The 26,966-nt window shown below is 39.1% G+C and overlaps 2 protein-coding genes across 2 annotated transcripts in view; one reads left to right on the forward strand and one right to left on the reverse strand.

The window, feature by feature from the left end:
- ANO3 (anoctamin 3) overlaps nt 1-26,966 on the reverse strand; it is a 227,108-nt gene that overhangs the window by 30,038 nt on the left and 170,104 nt on the right. The window contains exons 14-17 of the mRNA XM_084629858.1: nt 24,227-24,287; nt 3,600-3,682; nt 2,009-2,149; nt 1,406-1,570 (exon numbers count right to left, since the gene is read on the reverse strand). Of these exons, the coding sequence (XP_084485984.1) occupies nt 1,406-1,570; nt 2,009-2,149; nt 3,600-3,682; nt 24,227-24,287 (450 nt within the window). The remainder of the gene's footprint in view (nt 1-1,405; nt 1,571-2,008; nt 2,150-3,599; nt 3,683-24,226; nt 24,288-26,966) is intronic.
- Nucleotides 14,913-23,991, forward strand: MUC15 (mucin 15, cell surface associated; the record flags this gene model as incomplete). Its single annotated transcript, XM_084629857.1, has 3 exons — nt 14,913-15,627; nt 17,703-17,858; nt 22,016-23,991. The coding sequence occupies 3 exons, from the start codon at nt 14,913-14,915 to the stop codon at nt 22,171-22,173; spliced, it is 1,029 nt and encodes a 342-aa protein (XP_084485983.1). The 3' UTR covers nt 22,174-23,991.

The following is a 26,966-nucleotide window of genomic DNA, read 5'->3' on the forward strand; positions in this document are numbered from 1 at the left end:
TTTAAGGTCAGGCTTGACAAAGCCCTGGCCGGGATGATTTAGTTGGGATTGGTCCTGGTCTGGGCAAGGGGTTGGACTAGATGGCCTCCAGAGGTCCCTTCCAACTGTGTTATTCTATGATTCTAATAAGTGGATGTGACTGGTCTGAAAGTAGAGAGAAACCACAGATTTATTACACTAGGATTTCCCTTTGCATTCATTTGTACAAGGAGTCATTTAGTTAGCATTTGCCTTACTTGTTTATTTGATAGTACAGTCATGATCCCCACCCATTCTTCTCAAACGAACTTCAGCCCTAATGCATAACTGAGATTGTAAAAGCACAAATGTTTTCAGGAGTGTCTCCATGTTTTCAATTGCTTTTGTTTTGCTTGTATGTACTTTTCATGACCAGGAAATACGATAATTAGTAATCTCAAAAAGTTTGGAGAGACTGCTTTTAAGAATGCTACCTACTTAGTAGATAACAGAAGAAGTTACAATGCTACATAATTCCTAATCTTTACCTATTTACACTTCTAATATCATAGTAGAGAAATTATGAATGCCATCAGTAGTGACAGAGAACATTTTATACCAATATAAAATCTGCTAATACAGTAGACATTTTAAACCGAATAACGTATATTTTAGTAGAGAAAAGCTAAACTAACACCATATTCTGCAATGCCTCTAAGATTTTAAAATGTTGATAACAAAGCTGAGTTGAAAAGTAGAAATGGGAGAATCTAGATTTCATTATTAAGAACCCTTTTACATTTGGGAGAGGATCTAGAAATCTCAGTCAGGAAGACTGAATAGATTTATTTCTTCTGCTTTGTAAAAATCACTGAAAAAAATTGTGAAGTGTTTTGTGAAACATCTGGAGGTTTTTGGAACACTTTACACTTATTGTGAAGTCCTACATTTGTAGATGCTTTTCCTCCCTCACACTTCCTCTACTGATTGCGACATTGATATCACAATTCCAAATTGGATAGCAGTGGATTTTGCTAATGTAAAAATGGTGTTCTGTGCCACTGAGACTTAGTGGTATGGTGAAATATTTGTAATGAGGAATTGCACAGGCAGCTCAAAAACCATTGAAACAACAGCATGCTGTTGAATAAAAGCAATTGCAGCACAATCTCTGGATATTATTGTAATACAAATAAACAACCTGCAGACATTTTTATATATAAATTAATAAAATACGTGCTTCGAAAGGCAAGAATGTGTTACACAATCAGCTATTTGTAACAAAACTGTTACAGTACTAAAATGTGCACAGAGTTCATAAAGTGTTTCTGTTTCACTCTATTACCAAAGTTACCTGAGTTACAACTGTACAGTAACTCATTTTTTTAAAAAATGCAATGTATCACTTGAAATCCTTATCCCTCTTTTTAAAAGTTTTAAAACTTACAACATTAAGTGACATGATGATCATGAAATTGATACAGACTCCAGTGCCAGATGTTGCAAACTGCCAGTACTTTTTGATAAAATACCATTGGAAGGATGCAAATTGTTCCATAGCTACCAGGCGATAGACCACAACTGCGAACACTGCAGTGAGTACCAAAGAAATCTGCAGGGAAATAAATGCATGTGTAATTAGATGAATAAAATACCTATTCAAATAAACAGCTGAAATAAAGATCAATAGATTATTGAGTGCTTTTAAAAAGGAGAGAGCCCAATTTGTTTCATGGAGCGGTCTTAGATTAAAGACAAAATACTAGACTACTGAAACAAAATTCTCTGTTACTATATAAAGACAAATGCCTACTATATTATATTTTTGCAAATTTCTAAAGGTGCAACCTCCCCCCCACACACACACCCAAGAACCACAAGCCACCACCAACCCATCGAACATTGACAAGCGTTGTGCCTAATCTGATCTCACTTACACATGTTACACCACTCTAACTCCATTAACTTTAGTGGAAGCACTCCTGATTTACGTTGGTGTGATATCAAAATAAGGCCTAGAGTGGCCTTCCAATATCATTAGAAACTTTACCATGAAGAATATTCCTGAGACAGACACCATCAGTCGACTAAGTTTATCAGGGAAGGGTTGAAAAGGTTCAGGTTTTCCTGTGATGGGATTTACTCGTTCCACTTGGGAGTATTTCGCTTCAAACTGGGGACGCAGCTCTTCCTGCAATGACATAGATTTGCTTCAATGTAAGTAGCAAAGCATCAGTATAAACATTCTATAATGATAATGACTGGCAGTTGCATAGCTCCCTTCCTCCCAAAGTGCTTCACATATTTTTAAAGTAAATATCCAAATAACTGCCCTTGAAAGAGGCTGAATTGGAGAGCCTTTGAGACACGTCATTACATTCACACAGAGATCAGGAGCAGCACAAATCATGGCGGTAAAAGTCTTCCCTCACTCACCAGCCAAGGTGCTAGAAGAATCACTTCCAGGGGTGAAAGGGAGTTGGGTTGCCATGTTGATTCAATCACTGGTTTCTCTGCTGAGATTGCTAAGAAAACTGTGGTGGTGGTGATTTTTGTGGTGTGGAAAACGTTCATTAGGAACTAGACTAACATCATTAACTCATCTCCAAGAGGCTCCAGAAGAGCCATGAAGCGATAATGACTCTGGGTCTCAATTAACCTGGACCAAATTTCAATCATTATCCTAGAGGTGAGTGGCCTTAAATTCCATTACAGCAATGTTCACTTGTGACTTACAGAGCAAATTTCATGAGATGTGCAAAGGGATAGAACTATTTGCTATTTGTTGGTGCCCACGGCAGACTGAAATAGGCTGAGCTGGCCCTTTAAAAGTGGTTCAAGGTCTAGGCTCTGGCACTTTTCTAGAATGGCTTGATTCTGGGCTGAATCAGAAATTTGTGGTGCAAAGGGATCATAGGAGTTGAAGGCTGATTAGCAATATATGCAGGGAAAGGGATCAGGTCCTTGCTGTGTTTGGCTTTCTAGCTCCAAATAGCATACTCTTCCCTAGCCCTTTGCTAGCACTGAGGTGGGCTCTTTGTCTGGAGGGACCCAATAGCAAGTTGCATTCTCTTTAGGCAGAGTCCCACACAACACCTCTTGCTTACTCCCTGGTCTCCCCTTTGTGGGGAGAAGGGAGCTCTTTTTATCCATGACCTAATTCCCAGAATACTTTGCTTCACATTCAACAGCTTCCATAGTCCCTCAGGACTACAAGTCCCAGAATCCCTTAGCTTTAAGCTACACTGGGATAGGGCCACAGCTGGCCCCTAAATCCCTCTTAAAGGGCCTGCTTACTCCAGACAGATATTCCTGGCTGCCCCCATCACACTTTGCTAAATATGGGCACTTAGATTTTTTTTTTATTCACATACCCTGCTTAAACAAAAGGAGTAACATTGCCCTTCCGAAAGAAAGAAAGAAAGAAAGAAAGAAAGAAAGAAAGAAAGAAAGAAACTTTGCCAAGAGGAGAGTAGTATTTGAATTTGGATGCACCTCTACTTGCAAGATACATTATTGATCTATTGCACCAGTGTTATATAGCAAATTCAATTCTCCTAGCAAAGCACAAAGCATTACTACTTACACTGTCATTGTGTTGATTATAAGATCATCATTAGATTGCTTATTTGCGATCTTACCTCTTCATCCTCCCAGTCTATGAGATCCCAGTCATAGGTGAGCACAGCTCTCCGCCTTTTCCAAAACTCTAGAAACACTGTAGCTGTGGAAACCATTAATTATACTTTTTATTATTTTTCACAATTAATACATGGGTTTAAAAAACAGAGGCATGATCATTTTCCATGTTCTAGTTGGTTATCACCTATGGACTCTGAAAATAACTAATTCCAGAGTAAATTAACTGATATTAGAGTAGAGCAGTAATTTGCAACTATCTCAGTAAGAATTTTTCCCCCCACCACCTGTTATCTCTATACAGGAAAGAGTTGCCTAACCACATGTGACACAATCACTGCATTTAGTTCATTATTTTGGTTAGAATTTTAATCAGACTCCAATTTTATAATTTTTAATAAATAAATCTTTTTTTTAAAAGAATAAACACACATACAAAAATGCTGGTTAGGTGGACTACATTTAGAAATAGAGCTGGATTCTGATCTTCCTGAAACTGGTGTGAGTCAAGAGTAGCTTGACTCTTGCCTTCTTATGCCAGTGTAATTCCATTGACTTAAACAGATTACTTTAACATTTACTTCTGATTTGCAGTGGTGTATGTGAGATCAGACTCAGACCTATAATGCTCTTACAGTGATCTAGTATATGCTGGTTTCAGAGTAACAGCCGTGTTAGTCTGTCTTCGCAAAAAGAAAAGGAGGACTGGTGGCACCTTAGAGACTAACCAATTTATTTGAGCATAAGCTTTCGTGAGCTACAGCTCAATTCATGCATCCGATGAAGTGAGCTGTAGCTCACGAAAGCTGATGCTCCAATAAATTGGTTCGTCTCTAAGGTGCCACCAGTCCTCCTTTTCTTTTGGCTAGTATATGCTGGTAGTCTTTATCAACACTGTTACGGTACGCTACAGCAGTTCTGTACAACAGTGCAGTGTGCTGTAGTGTCTGCAGAGCACTGACTGGGCCCATTGCTAGAGACTATAATAGCATTTTTAAAAATCATTGGCAGAATTATAAAGGTATGCAAGAGCCACAGGTTGCAGATATAAGGAGCCAAAATTATATCCTCTTGAGATACAGTGTAATGTTATTTTAAATATATTAGTTGATCCCTAGTATTATTTATGCAGAAAATATTATTTTATATTGCCATATACAAAAGAGACCCCATCTAAGTTACAGAAGGGGAGATGGTCCACAAGAACCATTACCCCATTCATACCATGAAAGGGCTTGTCAGTATTGCAATTCCATGCTACAGAGAATGTAAGGAGTGATTTCTCCACGTGCCCAAGGGAAATGGGACCAGTGCACAAGAAAAACAGGCTGAACTCCATAAGACAGGCACCCATGCACAGCCTTGGGTGGCTTCCCCAGAATTCCCTTCGGAGCAGTATCACCCTGCATTGTTTCAACATGTGGCTATGCCTAAAAAGCACAAAAAAGGCTTGGGTTTATTCAGTGCCACTGTTTTCAGAACAAATATTGTTAGGCACCTAAATCCATATTTAGCCACCAAAGTAAGTGGCCTAATTTTCAGAGTACAGTATTGAACCACACTTATGTTTTGCCTTTCCCCTGGTTTCTGCCTTATAAATAAGAAAAGCACTTTTATATCGTTGCCCCCTTTCCAGAATTTATTGCTGCCCACCGTACACAGAGTCGCACCAGCCTTCAGGGATTTTTTTGCCATGCCATATTGCTGTAACCACTGTGCTCATCCATTTTATGTCTCTCTGGCCCAAGATTTTTACCACATCTGTCATTCTCGCACTTGTAGTCCAGAGGGACAATGGTAAGGAAACAACAGATTCAGGGCCAACAGGTGTTCGAGATGAGATGTCTGCGTGCAATCAAAAGAGTGCATAAAGAGAGAGATTTTAAAATGAAGCATTAGGATGGAAATCAAAGTGTGATGTGGCTGACAAAATCTAGGAAATGCAACTTTGCTGGTTCAGTCACATACAGAGCATGAATGAAAAGGACCTGGTGAGGATAGCATGATAGGAGTGGGCGGTAGGAAAGAGAGCCCAAGAAAAGTCAAGGAAGCGATGGATGGATTGCATCAAAGGAGAGGGGAAGCAGGTGGACCTTATTGCTTCCTCAGCCAGAAGATGATGGTGGATGCTTGCATGACAACCTGACTCCAGATGATGAGACAAGGGGAGAAGGAGGAGGAAGAACTAAAACTATGAGTGACAGAAGGCACTGCTTGCCAGAGTTGGCTTCATGTGTGACACATACTGTTGGCACAGGCCCACCTATTACTCACTCTGGGAGGTGTGGATGGCTTTCAGTCTGTCAGTGATCCAATTTATTTGATGATTAATCAAAGCCTTTTAAAAAGTGTCTTACACAATGCTTAATTACTCACAACAGAAAAAGGATGGTGGCTATAGGTGTTTGAGCAGAAAAGGTTGATTGTGTAGAAAGGTTAGTGATTCTATTTTAATATGACTTTACACGTACTAAAAGATTTTCATTTTTAAAGGGGGAGAAATGGGCAATGACTCATCTTGAGTGCTGTGTTCTGAAATGGGACACTGGAAAATGGGTAAAAAAAGATTCTAATGTTATCATTTTTAAAATTAAGTGTTGAATCTTTTGTGAAAAAACACATCAGTCTACACAGACAAGGACTCAGAGTTCAAGACCCTAAAAGTCATAGTGGATGGTATTTTCAAAATGGCCTAAGTAACTTAAACACTTAATTTCCACTGGTTGCAACTGGACTTGGGCTCCAAGACACTTAGGCCCTTTTGAAAATTGCACCCAATGACTTATTTAGGTAACCCTATGAATAGGGGGCAGAACCCTGATGTGGTAAAGCCAAGCAATAAAAACCAACACTGCAAGTTGACTGTTACAGAGTGTGTGTGTGTGTGTGTGTGTGTGTGTGTGTGTGTGTGAGAGAGAGAGAGAAAGTTATTATTAATCTTATTTAAAGGAAGTGTGTTAAGAGATTGTACATGTTACATAACATATCCTTTCTGAGTCTCAATTTGGTTGATAACGTTAGAATCCAGTGAAATAAACATTTGGGCTCAGATTCTGCCACCCTTGCTCACACTGCAGAGAACTTCACTATACACGTAGCACTCCTGGATTTCACCTCACTCTGACTAAAAGATGCCTATCCTGCCCCTGGATTACTAATATACCTCTACAGGAGTTCTTCCACTTCTCCACTGGATTGAGTTCTTCATATGAGAGACAGACAGACAGACAGACACACACACACACTCAGCCCCCCACCCCCCCTCTTTTAGGGACGATGGCAACACCTCTTTCCCCCAGGCAACATTTCTTTCTACCACAACCTGTCACTTAAAATGTTTCCTTTTGCAGACTCCTAGAAAAGGCTCTCCAGAGTACCAGAGAGTCTGTAAACCACAGTGTGAGAACCACTGCATTACTGAATAATGTATTTTCCAGCTGTCAATATAAAATAAGTTTCCTTCCTATAAAGTGGGTTTCTCCTATCACCTGAATGATTGGTGATACACTACAGCTCCCATTATCAGTTGATTAGCAATGAACCAAAAGAACTACTAAGTGTATTAACTAGGCTAATTTTATCTCTGGTATAACTCCACTGAACATAAGAATGGCCCTACCGGGTCAGACTAATGGTCCATCTAGCCCTGTATCCTGTCTTCCGACAGTGATGAATGCCAAATGTTTCAGAGGGAACAAACAGAACAAGGCAATTATTGAGTGATCCATCCACGGTCGTTCAGTCCCAGCTTCTAGCAGTCAGAGGCCTAGGGACACACAGAGCATGGGGCTGCATCCCTGACCACCTTGGCTAATAGAAACATGGCATCTGTGGTTCCTTGTCCTTTCCTAAAGCCAAACTGTTCTTGTTTGACAAAAGGTTTCACTGTTCTCCTAATCTTAGCATCCCCTCCATGAATTTATCTAATTCTTTTTTGAACCCAGATTTACTTTTGGCATCCCCTGGCAATGAGTTCTACAGGTTGACTGTGCACTGTGTGAAGAAGTACTTCTTCTTGTTTGTTGTTCCTTATGTTTGCTTCTCATGTTTAAGTACTTCTGTATGCTACCTATTAATTTCATTGGGTGACCACTGGTTCTTGTGTTATGTGAAGGGATAAATAACACTTATTTATTCACTTTCTCCATACCATGCATGATTTTATAGACCTCAAGATGGAAGACTTTAAGTCTGAAATTACACCAGCAATTAACTGGGCACATTACTAACCTGTCATATGTAACTTGGTAATAATTTGCAGTTTTCAATGACTTTACACACTCCTAGAGAGTAAATTACTATGGCCTCTAGTTTCCCTCAGGCTACAAGGGTATTTTAATCCTCACAATTGCTACCACCAGTCAATATCCCCTTTTCTTGTATGAAGTCAGTGTCTATTTTTTGCTAGTGGCTTGATTATACCATATTGCCACTCTTCCCCTTCCCATTGCACCTTTAGTCCCATTTCTGTGTGTGATTATTGCTCTTTCCCCTCCACCTTTTATGCTGTGTGGAAGAAGGAATTGCAAGTATCTACATAACTCATTTTAGTGAGATATAGACGTTAATGTATTTCTCATCATGAACTGCTGCTTCAATACAGAGGTGAAACATGAAAATCACATGTATGGGAAACTAGAAATGAATGTGAACGAGTCTCATAGCCACAATGAAGGGACAATAACAGGGCAATAAAGACTTGAGAGTGGAAGTTCTGTGTCCCTCATATCTACTTAGTGGTTGTTCTCATGGCTTAAGATAAGTATTTTCATTAGCAGTAGAATCTTTAAATGAACAAAAGAGTTGGTTTTTAAAAGAAATCTCATCACAATCACAGGCAATCAAAATGCACTATGTAGGCACTATAATTACTTCTGTGAACTACATGTAGTTTACTTTCATGTGTAATAATAAATTTATTGCCTAAGATTAGTTACAACTTGCTTTCAACAAGCTAGAAATATTTCCTGATATATAAGAGTAGATTATTAGTAGACCATCAATTTCCACTGGTGCAGCTCCACGAGTTGTTGCAGTGATGAGAGTGCTAATGTAGGTTGGCTGATCGTGTTTTAACCTATCTTGTTATTTAATCCTGTTCAGAACCCGTCTAGAGGATACAGTAGTTAAAATAGTAGCAAACTGTTAGAGACTTGCCTACAGTAGAGCTCCCAACATTGCTACTGCAGGTAGCTATGGGATTAAATTAAAATTAGGTCCCAAATCTGCAATTAACACTGTATGGACTGACCGATGCACCTGTGAGGAGCCACACTGGCTTCAGGAGGGTTCCATATGGGTGCAGGAGTGTCTGCATAGGGCTTATATCTAGTGCAAACAAGAGTATAACACTAATATACAAATAATGACACTGGAGAAAGGCATGAAATAGTAGCTTGCACTTGATTCTTTCAAAAATTTCAAGTGGAAACAAAAGTGCCATGGTATTCCACTCATGGAGTTATTCAGATATGACTGGAACACCTTTGTGTCCCTCTCCAACACATACCAGTCTAGAATAAATAAAAAAATATAATTACAGGAGCAAGTAGTCCTGACTACTTCAGAATGTAAAAAATTAAACTGTGCATGTTTGCCTTCCCCAACCCTCATTTACTCTAAATCCACCCCCAAGATTATATACAGCATGTAAAGAAGGGACTGATATGCAAGATTCAGATCTGGATCTGATTATTATTTCCCCCCCAAAATCTGGGTTTACGGTTTGATTTACCAAATTTGGATCTAAATCTGCTTTTCAAATCCCTTCAAATTAGGAGGGTAATTGGACCCAGGGGCTTGGGCTAATGCCTAACGGCATGTACATATATATATGTACACAAACATAGTAGAAAGTTGATGTATATTAAGAGTATGCCATAGTATAATTAACTTTTGGCTATACATCTTCTACAAACACTTCTCTTCAAACCCTAAGAACAGCCATACTGGGTGAGACCAAAGGTCCATCTAGCCCAGTATCCTGTCTTCTGACAGTGGCCAATGCCAGGTCCTTCAGAGGGAATGAACAGAACGGGTAATCATCAAGTGATCCATCCTCTGTTGCTCATTCCCAGCTTCTGGCAAACAAAGGCTAGGGACACCATCCCTGCCATCCTGGCTAATAGCCATTGATGGACCTATCCTCCATGAATTTATCTAGTTCTTTTTTGAACCCTGTTATAGTCTTGGCCTTCACAACATCCTCTGGCAAGTTGACTATACATGTACCGTAACAAAGTGTGTCTCACAGAAAACTACAAGTGTTCTTTATTAAAATGGCTGCTGTCTAATTAAGAGAAGACGAATACTACATATAGTTTATAGGAATTTGATACACTTGTTGAAACATCAGTGTAAAGATTTTGTAATCATCACATAATCAATGGGCACTTGTCTACCCACTTTACAATGAAACCTGTAATTTCTGTGAACTCTGTAATGGTAGCTCTTAACAAAGACAACCAAGAAGCAGGTCAGTCTGGTTCTCAGGTGTTCTATTACACCCAGGGAAATATAGCCCCACCTAGTTAAGTTTCTACAGTGCATTCCCAATGAGTGTGACACTGTCGCACTTACAGTACCTGTGTTCACTAGACTAATTGCACTCTGTGCCACAGCAGTATTTCAAACCTACCTGAATATACTGTAGAGCTAAAAGGTAAGTCTATTTTTGTTAATGAATTTGGCTAAGTAATCACTGCAGCATTGATTTTTTGACAAGATATTTGGGTGAAAGTAGGGACTGGGTAACCAAACTCACAGCAAAACTACCCCTATAAGGAAAAAAATTTATAGACAAATTAACTTGGGCCAGTAATTCCAGGATTTAACAGCAAAGCTAGGCAGAGATGTAAGAACCATAAAGAGAAGATGAAAATATTTCACTGTAATTTAAAGTTTGCGGATAATTGCTTTTCCTGCACTTTTAAAAAGTGATTTTTGCAAGTATGTTTAGGATTTGCTCTTAATGAACTCAGTCTAGGAAACAACATCAATCATTCCTCTCCCCTCCCCCCCCCAATTTAAATGATTCCTGTGGAACTTTGTATATGCTTAGAAGAAACCCAGTATGCTGATTTGCTGTAAGGAGAAGTGTTGCTAGATTATAATTGCATATTTTGAGTGTATGTACCTATACTGAGAGTATATAGGAAAGTGAATACTGATCTAGTTGCCAGCTATTCAGAGAGGCAACAGGGTAACTGAATTAAAAAATACATTTTGTTTTTGGAATGCAAGCATTGCAAAAAATAATTTTAAAATACTTAGCAAAAAACAAACCTTCATGCCCTTGCCCCCAAAATAAACAACAAAGCAAAATAAAGAAAACAAGAGGTTTTAGTCATTTGTTCGCTGAGTTTAACAGCATGTTATCCTTGGAAAACAGTCTGATTTATCCAGGAAACAGACATGAGCGCAACCATCCAATGTATTCCCCAGAGTATCAGTTTCAAATATATATTTTTTGAATTTCAGAAGAAGATATTCTACATATATTTAATTTTACATTTGTTCACTCTGTTTTGCGAGTATCAAATACTAGTGTGTAAAAGATGGAGTAAAGCTCTATTAATTAACACTTTGAAAAAAAGACCTCGAATTTGTAGTTGTGAAGATCACGTCACTGTCCCATAAAAAAATAACTCAGTGACCGCTATTCTTCTCTTGATGCACGTATAACTTCTGTCATCGGCCAATGGCAGTTCTGTCTGCAAATCTCTCCATATATTAAGCCAAAAATAAGTGTGGTTTTCGAAATCGTTTAAGAAAATCATTTTGAATGCCCTTTTAATATAAACAAAATTCCTCTTCAGCATTCACTAACCCTTTTTCCTCCATGTACAACTGGACATAATTCAATAACTGCAGAGATACTCAAATCAGAAAGAGAATGAGGAAATGCAATTCAGATGATAAAAGTGATGCAGTCTTTACCATAAAGACCGTGGCTGAAATCCTGATCCCACTGAAGTCAAGAGGAGTATGTCCACACTGCAGCTGGGAGGATGCCTCCCAGACTGGGTAGAAAGAATCATGATAGCTCTACTTGATCTGATGTGCTAAAAATAGAAACGGGGGCTGCCCAAAACCCAAAATTTGAGCTCGAATGGCTAGCTCAAGACACCACCCATGCTTTCATGGTCACACTGCTATTTTTACATCCTAGCGGAAGCAGAGCTCCCAACCTGAGTCTGTCTACCTGGGCTAGGAGGCATGGTTGCATCTGCAGTGTAGACATATTTGAGGAGTTTTGCCATTGACTTCTACGAGGCCAGGATTTCACTGTGTGTATGCACATATGCACACATATGAATGTACAGGAGGAACCATATACAGTATGAATACTGCCCCAAAAGATCAATATAATAAAGTCAGTGCGTTAACTGTCATTAACCACAGAGTGACAAGGATTTTCACTAACCCTTCTCCTGGGTATTCAGTTTTAAGCAAAAAAACAAACAAACAAACAAACAAACAAACAACAAAAACAAAAAACACCCTAGTAAAAATATGTGATAAGCCCAAACCTAGTTCAAAATTGTACTCAAGTCCAAAGTGATAAGCTATCGATGTCAAATGGTTGTTCAGGGATCTGTATGTAGCTCCATCTATATGCCCTGATCCTGTAACGAGATGCCTGCAGAAGGACTCCTGTGCCTGACTTTAGTAGGGCTCCACACTAAGACAGGGCATGCACACGTCAGTGCAGGATTGGGGCCATAATGAGGGAAGAGTCTAAGTCAGAGAGGGTGATTCAAAATTCATTTACACAGCTTTGACCTCAGTCTGACTTCAAAGTGATTTCAGTGTAGTTACTTACAGGTGCCAGCAAGATCAGAATCATCATATCAGATTATTTCTCCTTTTAAAAAATATTTTATAATTAGTTGCTCAAGCTAACTGGAAAATTCTTTAGATTCTGGCTAATCTTCTGGCTAGTCCAAGGTGCTGGAGCTGCAATATTTGCAGTTGTCCTATAATACCACTGTTTGCATGTTAAGCTCTAAGGGCAACAGGTGGCTTTCCAGGGCTGTTGTGTTGTTTCTGATCTGAATCTTAATGCTACACTAATACAAGACCAGTTAATTATTAGACACCAAGGGTTTCCAAGAAACACAACCTAAATATAGCCTTAGAACTACTGTAAAAAAATCTTTGTGGCAAGGAGTTTTCTCCCTTTTTGTCCCCCAGGAAAAAAAAATTACAGGATTAAGGAAATCATGAAAACCACATTGTTCAGTGGGGATGCTGACTCTTTAGCATTATGAGAGAGAAACAAAAGGTGCAGTTAAAGTGAACTGTTAGTAATTTCCCTTGGTAGTTTCAAATTACAGTCAAGGTGAAATAAGAAATCTGACAAAACTCACTTTGTTCAGTAATGACATGGCTACTGATACAAGGGAAAAAAGAGTCATGCCAGTGAGCTAAAACAATGGTACTTTCAAGATGAAAGCAAATATCTGAAAGCTTAATAAAAGCTCATTTAAAGTTTTGTTTGCTACACTTTTCTGTAATTACTCCTCATATTGGAAAAATGTCCCTATACCCGGGTAAGGTGAAAACAAAGCAACTTTCATTAATATAGTTGAGTTAGCTGACTGTTCAGTTACAGATCTGGGACTCCAGACACAAAGGTTAGCTCTAAGCTGAAAGTTGCAATATTTATTTATGTAAAATAATAATAAAAAACAAAGTTTTTAGTCTTTTATTTTTAGGTGAATAATTAAGGAATATTAATCCCACCTGGCAGGTGACCACCCTATACTGGGAGACTAATCAATTTACCAACATGGAAACAATATTTATAAACAGATTGCTGAAAGCTGAATCCCACAAATATACATACATACCGATTCCACTCCTGGGCCCTACATCTTGTTCCCACTGAAGTCAATGGGAGTTCAGTCACTGACTGCAATGGGAGCAGGATCAGACCTAATGTCAGGTTTATTGACTAATAGTTGAAACTGAACCATATCATCTGTCAAAGGACAGAAGTCTCTGTAGGGAGAGTGACACAGAGACAAGCTGGCTTACTCCAGTGGCTACTGTTAGAGTCCCTATACTCATCCCTCTCCCCTGCTGTGCTGTGCAGAGAGGAGCAAAGCTGTGGAAAAACCCACAGTTAGAAAAGGAAAATGGGCCAGACAGTAGCGCTGAAGGGTGAAAGGGGAAAGAGCCAGGTCACTGCCTCTAGGCAGCATGTCTCCTCCCTATAGGCAACAAAACATGCATAAGCCTCAAGCTGTCACTACTCTTGAAAGCTAGATAAGTATATGGCAATATGTCTGTCTAAAGATCCAAGAGATTGGGGATCAGAATTCTTGCTGATCCTTGGTTGCACATTTGCAAATCAGGGCAGATTGCACTGCTTTGGTGTTGGTGTTTGGTTCTGAAGCAGAAATGCACCTCCGCTAATTCCATGGGCTGGCTTAGCTGCTGAGCTGTTATGAATCCTCTGGCAGCAGCTGTATTCCTGTGATGGTCTCCCCCTCAAGGTCACAAAACATGTAAGGCAAATCATGACCTTCAAAGGCTAATTGCAACAACAATTACACCACTTTGCATGGGAACACACTCTGTTACTTAGCTCTTCAGTTTGCCACACCCCTATTACTCACATATTGCTGGGTGCTACCCTCTGACCAGAAAGCATCAATTGCGGAAGCATGTCCTTTTAGGCATGGGTCTTGGTGCAAGGGGTTCTTGGATACACGTAATAGCAAGTTGTTATAGACTGTGAGCTGTAGAATGGAGGGGAGTATGCAGCTTTGCCTATGGAAGCATTCAAAAAGCTTTGCTGCTCAATAGTAATGCTTTGAGAGAATATTACTACTATGTTAAGGAGTGTTAAGTTAAGGAGTGTTAAGTTCTCAACATGCAAACCTTCAAATATGTCTACATTGCAATTAAACACCCACAGCTGGCTGGTGTTAGCTGAGTTAGGCTCACGGGACTCAGGCTGTAAAACCATGGTGTAGATGTTTGCGCCTGGGCTACAGCCCAGGCTCTAGGACCCTCCCCTGTCACAAAGCCCTGGGTCTGAATGCCTACACCACAATTTTACAGTCCCCTCAGCCCAAGCCTGACTCAGCTGACACAGGCCAGCCACAGCTGTTTAACTGCAGTGTAGATATACCTTTAGGAACCTCCATGACTTCATTTCTCTAGTATCAAGCCGCTGTAAGTTTTCATCAACATGTCTGGGTCTTCATTGTCCAGCTCTCAGTTTCACATAATAAATTAAATCACAAAACTGTTCACTTCTTTCAGGTTCTCTACATAAAGAAACAAACCACAAAGCCAATACCATGCTGCCTTCCAGTGGAATTCTTTTTATTTTGCTGCCGGTTAGTTTAGGGTGGACCAGAAGCAATGGTCACAGTAGTACAGTCAGTACAACAAGCACTGACAATAATTCAACTACAGATACGACTCCACCTTCACACCAAGGAACTTCACATCAGCTAGGTCTTACTGGAACTAATGGAATAACTCCTGCTATAAGCCATGTTGCACCAACAACGGCCAATAAAAATTCAACAAAAAGTACAGTAATAGAAAGTAACACTCAAAGCAACAGTGTAGCTCAAAGATCCACTAATAGCACAGGGTTATTTTTGACTTCAAACGTGGATAAGGGTTCAACAAATACCTCTGCCAAAAATGTCAACAGAATCTCACCATCTTCGACACTATCCATAACCATGAGTGACTTTTCTACAGTGACTGAAAGCAACATGCCTACAAATGCTGGTGTATCGTTGAAAACGGAAGCCAAAAGCTTCACTTCAGTCACCTATAAGACCAGTTCTACTACAACAATCTCCACCAAAGACTTTCTAAAGAGCCCCACAGAAGTCTCGTCTACCAACAGTCCACCAAATAGACTGACCACATTATCCACACACCACAGTAGCAGTGTCACAACAGACTTCAAAACAATTTCACAGACTACAAAAAACGCACACCAGAATTTCACCAACCATTCTACCGTCCCATCAAATCCGAAAGAACACAACAAAGGTAAAGGTTTAGCTACAGTAAGAAAAGGTTCAACGGCGTAATGATGCTGAACACTAAAATGTTTACATTGTCTGGGAAGCTGTAAAGATGTGTGAACTGCTTCAGATAAAACTAGACCGCACCTGAAAGTTTGTTGAAATTCAAAAAAACTTAGGTAACTTTTACCATATATAATTTTCTGCATTTCTGGGACCACAGGCAGAAATATTTATTTATTTATTTCAATTGCAACAGGAAGGGACAGATCCTGGGCTGCCATGCAGCTATTTTGAACTGCATTGCCAGATTTCATCTGGTATTTAGCAGCAGTGTTGAGGAGACCATTTAGTGGCGGAGGGCTAGAAAGAAGTGACAAAGTTTGTATTATTTGTATTACAGTAAAATCTAGATCTTCTACCAAGATCATAGCCAGACTACAGTAACGATTGCCCATATACATTGTGAGAAATATTCTCAGCACCAAACTCCTTACAATCTAAATAAACAACCAAAACTGGTGAAGGGGAGGAGAAAGGAAAACACTATTATCTCCATTTTACACATGGGGAACTGAGGCACATTTTCAAGTGGTTTCAGAGCTTAAGATCCACTGAAAGTCTCTTAGGTACTTTGGAAAATGATACTCTGAGTTACCTGTCAAAGGTCACATAGGAAGTCTGTGGCAGAGACATGAATTAATCTGAGGTCTCCTGAAGCCCCAGGCCAGTGTATGGTATTTGTGAACTGGCATACTGAAAAATTTCTTGTTTCTGAACTATATTGGTATATAGATACTATAATGGGAATATTCCCAGCAGACTGCTTCAGTGAGAGTATCATTCAAATTGGATCTATTTATAGGGAATGGTCCACTGGAAATCATTGAAAATGTTTTGTTTTATCTGCTGCATCAGTCTGGAGTAGCCCCAACACACTGAGTTTCTGAGTTTTGCTTTATATTAATTTCTGCTTATCTATTTATCTATTTTCATAGGAAATGTAATGCAGCTCTGCTTTGGTTCGGTGAATGTGCAAACTTTCCCTCCCCATCCTTTCAACTTCTGCATATATGAAATAGATCCCCATGCTCAAAGCATTTAAAGCAACAAATCAATCATTTCTTAAGCATGAAGGACACACAGAGTGCAGAACACTTTTGTAACTAATGCCTTCAATTTATAAATAATGCCCAAATGGATTGCCCGTCTTGTATTTTATTACTATCAATTTGGTTAAGCCTGGGAAAACAATATAGCATAAAACCAAAAATAGCATTTCTCTATTCTGCTCTTTCGGATTGGGGCTTCAGTGAATGAGAAAGGAAGATTCGAAGACACAGTATTTTTATACCATTAATTTGCCTGCAGGCTTTTAACACGGGACAGAAATGCTTCTCCAGCATATACAGTAGTCTACACTAAGAACTGGAGGCTATCTTCATGTTTTCAAGCTTCTCTCTATAGCTCTAATAGTTACAATGTATCAGGACTTTTTGCCTAAAGTGACTCTGAAAGAGGGCATTCAAAAAAGAGGTGAAAATTCAAAGAAAAGTTTTATAAAACCCAAGAAAAATGTTGGGGAGAAAAAAAATAATTTTGCTACCTGAAAAACTAAAAAGGTTACAGCTAACACTTTCTAGATTTCTGATTTTGGATGCCTAACAAAGTGTCTGAAAAATTGGGCACCCAAAACCAGAGGCACCTAAAATCACAGGCTCTCTTTATAGTTTGGTCTAAATACTTACAATTGTAATATTAAAGCGATTTTATCAGAAGACAGTGCAAGGCCTTGTGGTCAGAGCGGGTGGCTGGGAACCACAACTCGGGGATTCTGTTCACAGCTGTTGGTCAAATACTTGCTTGACTGGGAAAAGTTATACCAAAACGTTTCGTGCCACATTTGTAAATAAGAGAGAGTAATACTTCCTTGCCTCATGGGATTGTTGAGGGGCTGACTTAACTATTATTGTCTGTAAAGTGAAATATGTCACAGTGGGCCAGATTCTCAACTCGTGTAAAATGTCAGCTGAGGATCTGGCCCTATAGATTTATAAATTTTCATTAGAATAATTTTGTTATCCTTTTTCCCTCTCCTAGAGAATCACCACAGTGCAGGAGTAGTGTTTGGTGCGATTGTAGGAGCCATTTTAGGATCTGCATTAATTGGTCTGATTGGGTACTTTATATGTGGGAAGAGAAAGTCTGGCTCATTTTCCCATCAGCGACTTTATGATGACACAAGGAGTGAACCAGGTAAAGAATATCACAAATGTTCCGGGAGTAGAAGGACTTTCCTATTCTTGAGGTGAATTTTTTGCCCTACTGAAGTCAATGGGAATTTTGATATTGACTTCAATAGAGCTAGGATTTCACTGCTATTGTTTTTTATTTAGAGTGTACAAGTCAGTTTGGCAAATGGTTTTAAAGTACATCCAGGGGTTCTCAGTATCCATAAACAGGAAGAGGGGATTTTTTTTTTAATCTTTGGTAAATTTTGTATTGAGAGAAGAGTTTAGGGTATTTCTGCTCTGCACAGTTAATCCAGGTTAGTCTAGCCTAAGTGCAAGCATCCCACAGCAAAGCCCTACTCGCTTTACTGGGTCCTCACTGTTCTGCAATAGCCTGGATATGTCTGGAGACATATCCCATAGTTCTTTGTGCTGAGACTCTCTAGAGGATGCTCTCTCAGTCAATTGAGGGAGGATTTGTCTGTCCTTCAGAGGGAATTTTGGGAAGGGCATTGGAAGACTATCAGCACTGAAATGGTTTTGCCTGTGTCCTCGTGGCACAGTTGCTGGGTTCCAGCCCAAGTTAAAAAAGAACTTGGGCACTAACCCATACCAGCATGTGGGTGCATGCAGCTCCTCCAACCCAATGTTACAGGTTTTTCTGTGTGGATGGTAGGGAAGTTTGGGCTAAAATCCAGGTTTAACTGTACAATGAAGATAGTCCCTTTAGACTTTGATACCATTTAATATATACAAAGTAGTTAAACAACATGCAACAGCTGAATAAGTTCATACTAAGTGGAATTTGTACAACTACTGAGTTGAATGAACAGCAGTCATTGTCAATCAGCATCATTAAGCCAATGGGTTATCTGCAAATTCCCCCATAAATAAATCCAGGAAGGTACCTTTCATGTGTTTTCAGAACTTCAGTGTGCAAAAATATCCATGCTCACAAAATAACATGGGTTACACAGAATAGTATTGAGATATCAAGGTAAAATTGTAATCAAAGGAGAATATTAATAAGATATATCAACTACAATATGTACTGTAGAACACCACTAGCATAAAACACTGCAACACAGTTAGGCCATGTCTGTATTTTGATTGTGTCATTTTTTTGTTGTTTAAAAACCAGTTTCTGTTAACATTGGCTTTGATCCTGTAATTTGAACTGCACCCTTGTGGATAATGGAGCTGTGCATGACTGCAAAAGTCCTACTGGTTGGATCTGGGTTGTGGTATCAGAACCATGGTTTTGCCAGCATTGTCGCTAAAAGTCGCATAACTGTTAAAAATGCTTTTGAAAAAAATTGCAAACAGCGATCTGACTGCCTTGAGACTATCTACTTTGGAGAGTGGTTTATAAAAAATCCTCCATCCTCATCACTAGCAAAACCCATGTTAGCTGGAATAACGATGAAAGTTTCCAAAGATGTGCAAATTTGTATTTATGGATTCAAGGTGTTAAGTCTGGACAAAGATTAAAAAACCCAAAACCAACCAACCAAACCTCACAAAGCACAAGTAGGTATCAGATACTGTATGAGTAGCTTTAAAGGAAAGAAATAAATCAACTGTCCAACTCAGCACTTTAATAGGCATTTTCTGTCTTTAGGTTTGCTTTTGTGACAGCTGCAGCTTTGAGGCTGAAGGCAGAATTTCACTGTAGTGATCCATTTTATTGAGCTGCCTTGATTTTAAATTCTTGTAATTATTTTGAAATGAGCCAGGCATACATATACCTCACAAGTTAAGAGTCTAGCACTCAACACATTCATCTGTTATACTTCTCGGTCTAGTGTAGACTAAGAGCTTTTCAATCTTCATTGCCTCACAGAATCAATAAAAACAACCACAAGACAACATTTCAAAACAGACATAAATGACTTATATCGAACATAGCCAAGCACATTTTCAGCAGTTTCTCTTATAGACAATAGGTTATAGTGTTTAATAAAATATGGCCTATGCATAATTATTAATGCATAGTTGCCAGTGATCAAACACCTCCGGAACATTTTTTCCACGTGTTGAAACATGTTGTACTGAGATTATTGTCGTTTTGATTTTTTTTTATTACAGTGTATACTTTTTTCTTAAACAGGAAGCTAATGTGTAATTTATCTAGAAATTTGTGAACACACCTGTATGTGCACACCACCACTCTTTCCACAATAGTACACAAATGAGAGTTCCCACAATCAAAGTAGGCCGGGGAAGTGAATTAAACTTCTTTTACTCTATTTTTAAAATCTGTCTCTCCCACATAGATGTACATAAGAATGTAATTCTTAATGTGTTGAACCATAATTCAGAAAACAATGCCATTGTCCGGCTATAATGGAAGTAGGGCAGGAGATACTGGAATGTTGTTTAATTAAGCCGCAATTTTATTCTCAAATGCCTGGGAGTATCTGGCAGATACAAGTGTACAGTGCAGGTAATTCCATAATCAGTTAAATATATACCTGAGCAGCTTCCATCAGCTCTTCCCCTTACCCATGCTGGGGACCAGCCAATCTGTTGCTGGAGCCTCACCATCCCCCGCAACCCCAAAGGAGGATTAAAGGGGGGGCTATAAAGGATAGGGGGTTGGTTCCCTGCCATAACAGTCACAGGAGCCCTGAATTGCCCCCCCCCCCAAATATTTCTGCTCCTTTAAATAATACCTCCTTTAAATCCTTTACCAATCTATTTTATCTGCTCAATATACCCTTCCCTACAGAGTACTTGCACTGGACATCTGTCCAACATTTACATAATGAGTTGCAACATCATATCCTAATTCCTGTTTCATGTTTGCCTCAACTAAGGCCCCCAGAACCTACTCTACTCTTCCCCCCCACCCCACATATACACTTAACATTGGCCAATCTGGCAGTGAGGGAAAAATTCCTTCCCAGACCCCGAGAAAGGAGTGAACAGCACAATACTCACAGCAGGTCCTGACAAAACCTGATCTTTCACCACTTCCATAGGTGGGTGCTGATCCAGGGTAAAAGAGGGCTTTTCCTGCACTGCATGGACCTATATAGTCTCCCCTCTCTTCTGGTCCCCTGGTGGGAGGATGGGTCAGCGTCCCCATGCTGAACTGGTCTGCCACTGCAGCAGAAAGTCACTCCCTGGCTCTCTAGCCCTTAAAGGGGCACTCACTTTTTCCAGCATGCCAGACAACGGACCCCACTGCTTCATGTGCAGAGAGGTCATTCATGAACTGTTGTTCCATTATTATTAATATATATTTATATCACAGTAGCACCTGGAGACCCCAATCAAGACCATAGCCCCATTGTGCCTGGTGTTTGAGACATGTAACATTATTTTCTTTTGCGGATACTATGCTGGTTTATTGTATATGTCCTGTAAAAATGTTGCCAGTAGGGCCATAATGAATTGTGCAGCCGAGTAATGCACTTTGTAGGCACAGAAATTACATAATTAAAGACCCATGTAGGTGTTTATGATAGTTGATGGTTAAACACTGACCAGTTCTGGCAGAATTATGAACCTATATTGTACAATATACATTTTGGACACCAACTGTTTTACAAACACAGATCCACAAACGTTGAGAAACAAAAATCCAGTGTAAAGTCACTGGCACTATTCATGTGCAGACATTTTCTGATATTTCTATGTTTACACTCAGATCTTCAGAAGAACAGCATTTTGCTGTTTTGATCATTTTCTTGACAGTAAAGAAATATGGAAGAGATTTAATATACTATAGTTTATGGTACAGTTTGGATTCAATCTAGTCCTAGAGTAACTTGGAGTATTCATCTTTGAGTGAAAAAAATTAACTACAATATTTTTAGTGAAACGGTGTTATTCTTTTTTAACTGAAGAGAGGAAAGATGGTCTTGTTGCTAAAGCACCAGACAGGTAATTAGAATATGTAGGTTCTATTCCTGGCTCTTCTACAGACATCTTGTGTGGGCAAGCCACCCAGGACCCCATCCAAAGCCCACTGAAGTCAATTTATTGAGTTCAGTGAGCTTTGGATCAGGTCCTGAATCTTTCTCTGTCTCAGTTCCTCATCTGTAAAAAGGGGAAAACAACTTTTTTCTACCTCAGATGTTGCAAGACTAAATTTATTAATGTTGAAGCACTCAGGCACTATAGTGATAAGAACCATTGAAAAAATCTATAAATAATCATGATGTATTTTTCCAGTTCTCCGATTAGATAATTCATCGCATAATGTGAGCTTTGGTGATTTCTCTTACTACAATCCCAGCACAACAAACAAGCCAGCCGCACAGAACAGCGGAGGAAGACCATATGATGGCATTCCAATGGGTGACATGACTTCATCTCAACCCTCAGCATAATGTCCGAGGGTAACGTCCGCTGGCTTCAGATTACAAACTCGTTTGTGATCTATGTACCTTGTTTTACATACATTGCTCCCACAGTATTTTGCAAGTTTATTCCCCCTGAAATAATCCTATGGCTATTAACATGAAAGGCTTTGGATAGCATATCTGAAATCACAAGATATATTTACACATGCTGGTCATACACTGCTTGCCAGAGCACCACTGTCCCAATTGGTAATTAAACTAAATTCAATGCTCAATCTGCTTCTGTGTTAAAAGACACTATGCTATCTTTTTAAAAACAATATTAGCAAACTGCACAGAAAGAGACAAAATCCTGTTTGTTACACCTAGTCAACTTCCTTTGGCTTCAGTCGAGGTTGCAAACAGGCAATGGAGCAAAATATGACCAGGATTCTAAGGAAAGTTTAGCACCTAGACAAAATAACCATAATGACTATCTTGATGAGAAGCTGCTTTCTTCAAATGTCATTTCTATCAGATCTGCGGGTCGGGAGATTTCCTCCCCGCCTTGATATTTGCATCTACCCGAGAGAAAAAACTATAAGGCACTGGTTTTAATTACATAACTTACAGCTTGCAATTTGCCAGGCCAAACTGATTTACTGTTTATCATGAAGAGAATTTGCTCACACTGATACAGTTACAATTACTACAGAAAGGAGACCACAAGAATGAATAGTCAACACTTCCTCCTCCTCTGCACCAGATGGTCTATTATCTGCATTGCAGGTTAGGATCTGTAAAAATGATGCAGCATATTTTGGGATGGGCTACATGGAAGGAAGGAATTCTCTTTGGGTAAAAAATGTAAAAAGAATACAGAGAACCACAGACCAGTTTAAAATCTTTGCTCATTCAGCAAGTCTAAAAATCAGGGAGATATCCAAAATAATAACATAATGTATCTGTTTATAGCCACCTAAGATGCCTAAAGACATAAGAAGAGCTTTAGGAAGGTAAAATATTACTAGTAAGAACATCATGATGCTTAGGGGCCTCAAAGATTAAGTGTGGGACACATGTTTATTGCTATGGATCTTAATGTGTGTCATTAAGAGTGGGCACTTTGGGCCCAGTCAATGGAGCTACACCCATAAATATCAGCTGAAAACCTGGCCACGGGTGTGTTAAATTCACAGACTCCTTCTCTTCCCTTTTGCACTGGCTGCAGCTGGGAGAGTGAGAAATGCCTGTTCATGTGTATTATATAAATACAGCATCTATGTGGCATTTAACTTCATCACAATGGTACAGCATTGGTTTGAATAGAGGCAGTGCTCTGTGTAGACCAATGTTAAAGTCTCAGGGTACAAATATGCAGCACTTTCACAGGAAGAACTATCTACCCATCTATCTCAGATAGTTACAGCATGCTAATCTTGTAATAATCTTGGTGTTGCCACTGACTTCCCATTGCAAATTTATTATCGACTGCAATGAAAGATCACTGGATCAGACCCCTCAGTTGTAAAAACTCCATCTGCCTTCTTTCAAACAAAGAAATGTTATGTAATGGTAACTCCTGTTTAAGAGTTGCCTCTGAGCCTTTGTTTGATGCCTCCTGGTGTGGAACATGATGTCACAGTGAATGCAGAGAGACTCTCAAAGAATAAATATATGAAATTGTCCTGTAAATAGTCAACACAAAACCTTCTGACCTGCCTTTAACTCACTTTAATTAGCCTTTGCCTACAAGCTTTCAAATCTGTTAATTTTACAATGCACCGAATTGGATTACACTAATTTTGGCCCCAAACCTTCAATTAACTCTGTGTGAGTGGACCTCTCTGCACACATGACATAGATTGCCGGATTAAAGGCCTTGTTTTTCCTACAGTCATTACATTCCGAACATAAATTAGTAGTGGAGTATTTTTAATGTCCTACTAGTACAAACATTGATTTGATGAAAATAGGAAAAATATAATAAACATGGATACTACTTGCTTAACATTATATTAAACTTCAAATCCCTCTAAAACTAATAGTTATCTATAGAGGGAGAGGTGAAGAGAACACTTAGGAAGGAAAATGGACTTACCCCATATTGCCATAAAAATAGCAAAGAAGACAGTCCCTCCATTATCAAACAAATGTGTAACCTAAGCAGAAAGTAAAACACATAATGCAAAACAAATAAATAATAATAATACCACTTTACATTCATATAGTATCCCCCTCCACCCCCCAAAAAGGATCCCAACATTCTTTACAGGTTTTAGACCTCAAAATATAGGCATCCTTTTAGGAAGCCCTAATCCCACATAAAGGTGCACGCATCAGCATTTATATGCTGATGTGAATTCCATTCATCCCCCACTATTCCCATTGCTAGTCCAGGCCTGAATTATCTTTCACAGCAATTCCCACTCTGGCCTCAGTCATCTTTAATGTGTTCAAAATACTGTCTCAAAACTCAATTACTTTGCCAGCTATTCTGACCACATCCCACGAGTCTTCAAATTTTTCCTTGGTTTCCTCTCACTTGCTGCATCAGATTTAAGCTCCTTGTCCTGTCCTTTTAGGGCCTGAACAACTTAAATCAGGCCTACCTACCCACTTTCATCTCTTTATTTCCCTCTCCCGCAAGAATGTTCCTTGTCTAACCATTCCCTTCATTCTCCTTTCCTTCCTTGCAACTCCATTCTTCAATCCCTTGTCTCACTTGGTCCACTAGGCCTCCATGCTCTCCCTCTAAACCCCTCTTGAAAATATCCTTCCCTTCTAAAAAGTCTATAAATCCTAATCACTCTCAAAATGAAGAATAAAACCATCCAGATATTAACAAAAATTAATGTCAAAATGAAGTAATTATAGCACTATATGCATCACATTCCACCTCTCAATCACTTTTGCTGTTTCTTGCACCCTATTGCCCATTTTCTACTTACAGTGTAAACTCTTTGGGATAGATCTGTTTTATCTGCAAAGTTCAGATAAAGTTCATGGTGGGTGGTAGATAAATTGTAATTGAAAACTGTTACATGACTGACTGTGTGTCAGTTTGAGTGCCCTAATGGGGTTTGTTGTCCCAATTTTGAAAATGGTGTCCTCTATGTATTGTTCAGGGTTCATTTTATCCATCATAGAAATATAGGCATTTCCATGGTAGAAATCCAGCAGTCACTGTGTGTGAGCCACAGTAGGCGAGGAGGCTCAGGTGAAGAATAATTTCTCCTACTGAAAGGGGATTTTAGGTAGGCAATTGCCAGTGATTAAATTTGGTCAGGGATAATGGGCTGAAATGTATTCTAGTGAAAAAATGCTATAAAATGTTTGGTGAGCATCAGTGACCGGAACCTCAGTTTCAAGTGTCATTTGAAAGGTGACATACATCATTACATTATATTGGAGTAATGATGTATAACCCTTGTATAATCCTTGAGACCCATAACCCTTGAGACCATCACCTCACAAGCACAGCATTCCTGGTGGCCATCAGGAATGCTGTGCTTGTGAGGTGATGGTCTCAAGGGTTATGGGATATTGAAGGGATTGACAGTCTGCTGAAGGGAGTTTATGTAACACCTTCTAGCAAAACTATTATACATCATAGCTGCCTTGTCTTGTCATTGGGGTTGTCCTTTGTAGCAGACTCCAGTCCTGTAAACCAGACAAACCTACATGTTTTCAAATGAAAACTGTCACCATTATTGCATCTGCTTTTAGAAAATAAACACTGAGCAGGTGACAGAGGATATTCTGTAAGAGGGAAGATAATTAAATATTAGAAAAACTCTCTTGAAATCCTCATCATTTATAAATCCAGAAGAAAAAGTTAACAGTATAAACTGTGTATTGCTTGCCAATATGTTTTATTTTCTCTTAAATGCAAACACTTCTAAAATTGAGTAGAGTTATTAAACACACAAGTTTTAGTAGTATACAGGGCTCTGTTTATTTTACTGTGCTGAAGAAAATCGAGAAGTTTTTACTTAATACCAAAGATCATTAAGTCCAATATGTTCTTTGTGTGAATTATATAATTGTGTGAAACTTGTATGCAAATGCGCCTTTGGCTTTGGTTTTCTTTTATTATAATAAAAAGAACATACAAGCAAAGTATTTTATGAGACCGAAAATCTGATTGGAAAACGAAAGCAGCAGGATTTACAAAATTTTGCAAATCAATAAAATGGACAAGTGTCTCCAGATTTTTAATGTGTGCTAGGTTGGGGGAATCTGTGCAATAAAGAGATCTGTAAACAATACACTTCTCGAAAGAAACGGAAAAGGAACCCCAAAAGAGTTATGGCTCAGAAGATCTTGCTTGAATAGAAGGTGGGTTTCTGGCTGTAGATCATGCATTTTCTTTAGAATGACCAGACCAGTTTTGTCCTGTAGTCTTAGTAGTATATCAAACTAGGATTTTATCCCAAAGCTAAGCAGGGTGGGCTGAGCTGGCTGGGCCTTTTGATTGGAGACCTCTGCATAGAAGTCAGAAGTACAGAAAGTAGTGCTGGTGAGTCAGGCCACGTGCTATAGGGCAACGTACTGTTGAAGGCAAGACAAAAACAGAAAACCAAGGTGCTGACTCCCTGTGACTGTTCAAGAACTCTTTTTCAAGAACAAGAGTGTGCACCCTGGGGTCCTGTCCAAATCACACCTTAAATAATTACATTCTATCTCCTTAAATTAACTCCCCAGTACTAATTGGTTATGTTATTCTTAAGGGGACATATCAAAAGAAATGTCATGGTCCAAATTGTGCTCCTTAAAGCTACATGGAGGGGATGACATAAAGAAGCAGGCTAGCCACCTTCCCAGAATTATCTTCTATC

Source organism: Lepidochelys olivacea (assembly GCF_965140295.1).
Source record: "Lepidochelys olivacea isolate rLepOli2 genome assembly, chromosome: 6".
Classification (NCBI taxonomy): domain Eukaryota; kingdom Metazoa; phylum Chordata; order Testudines; family Cheloniidae; genus Lepidochelys; species Lepidochelys olivacea.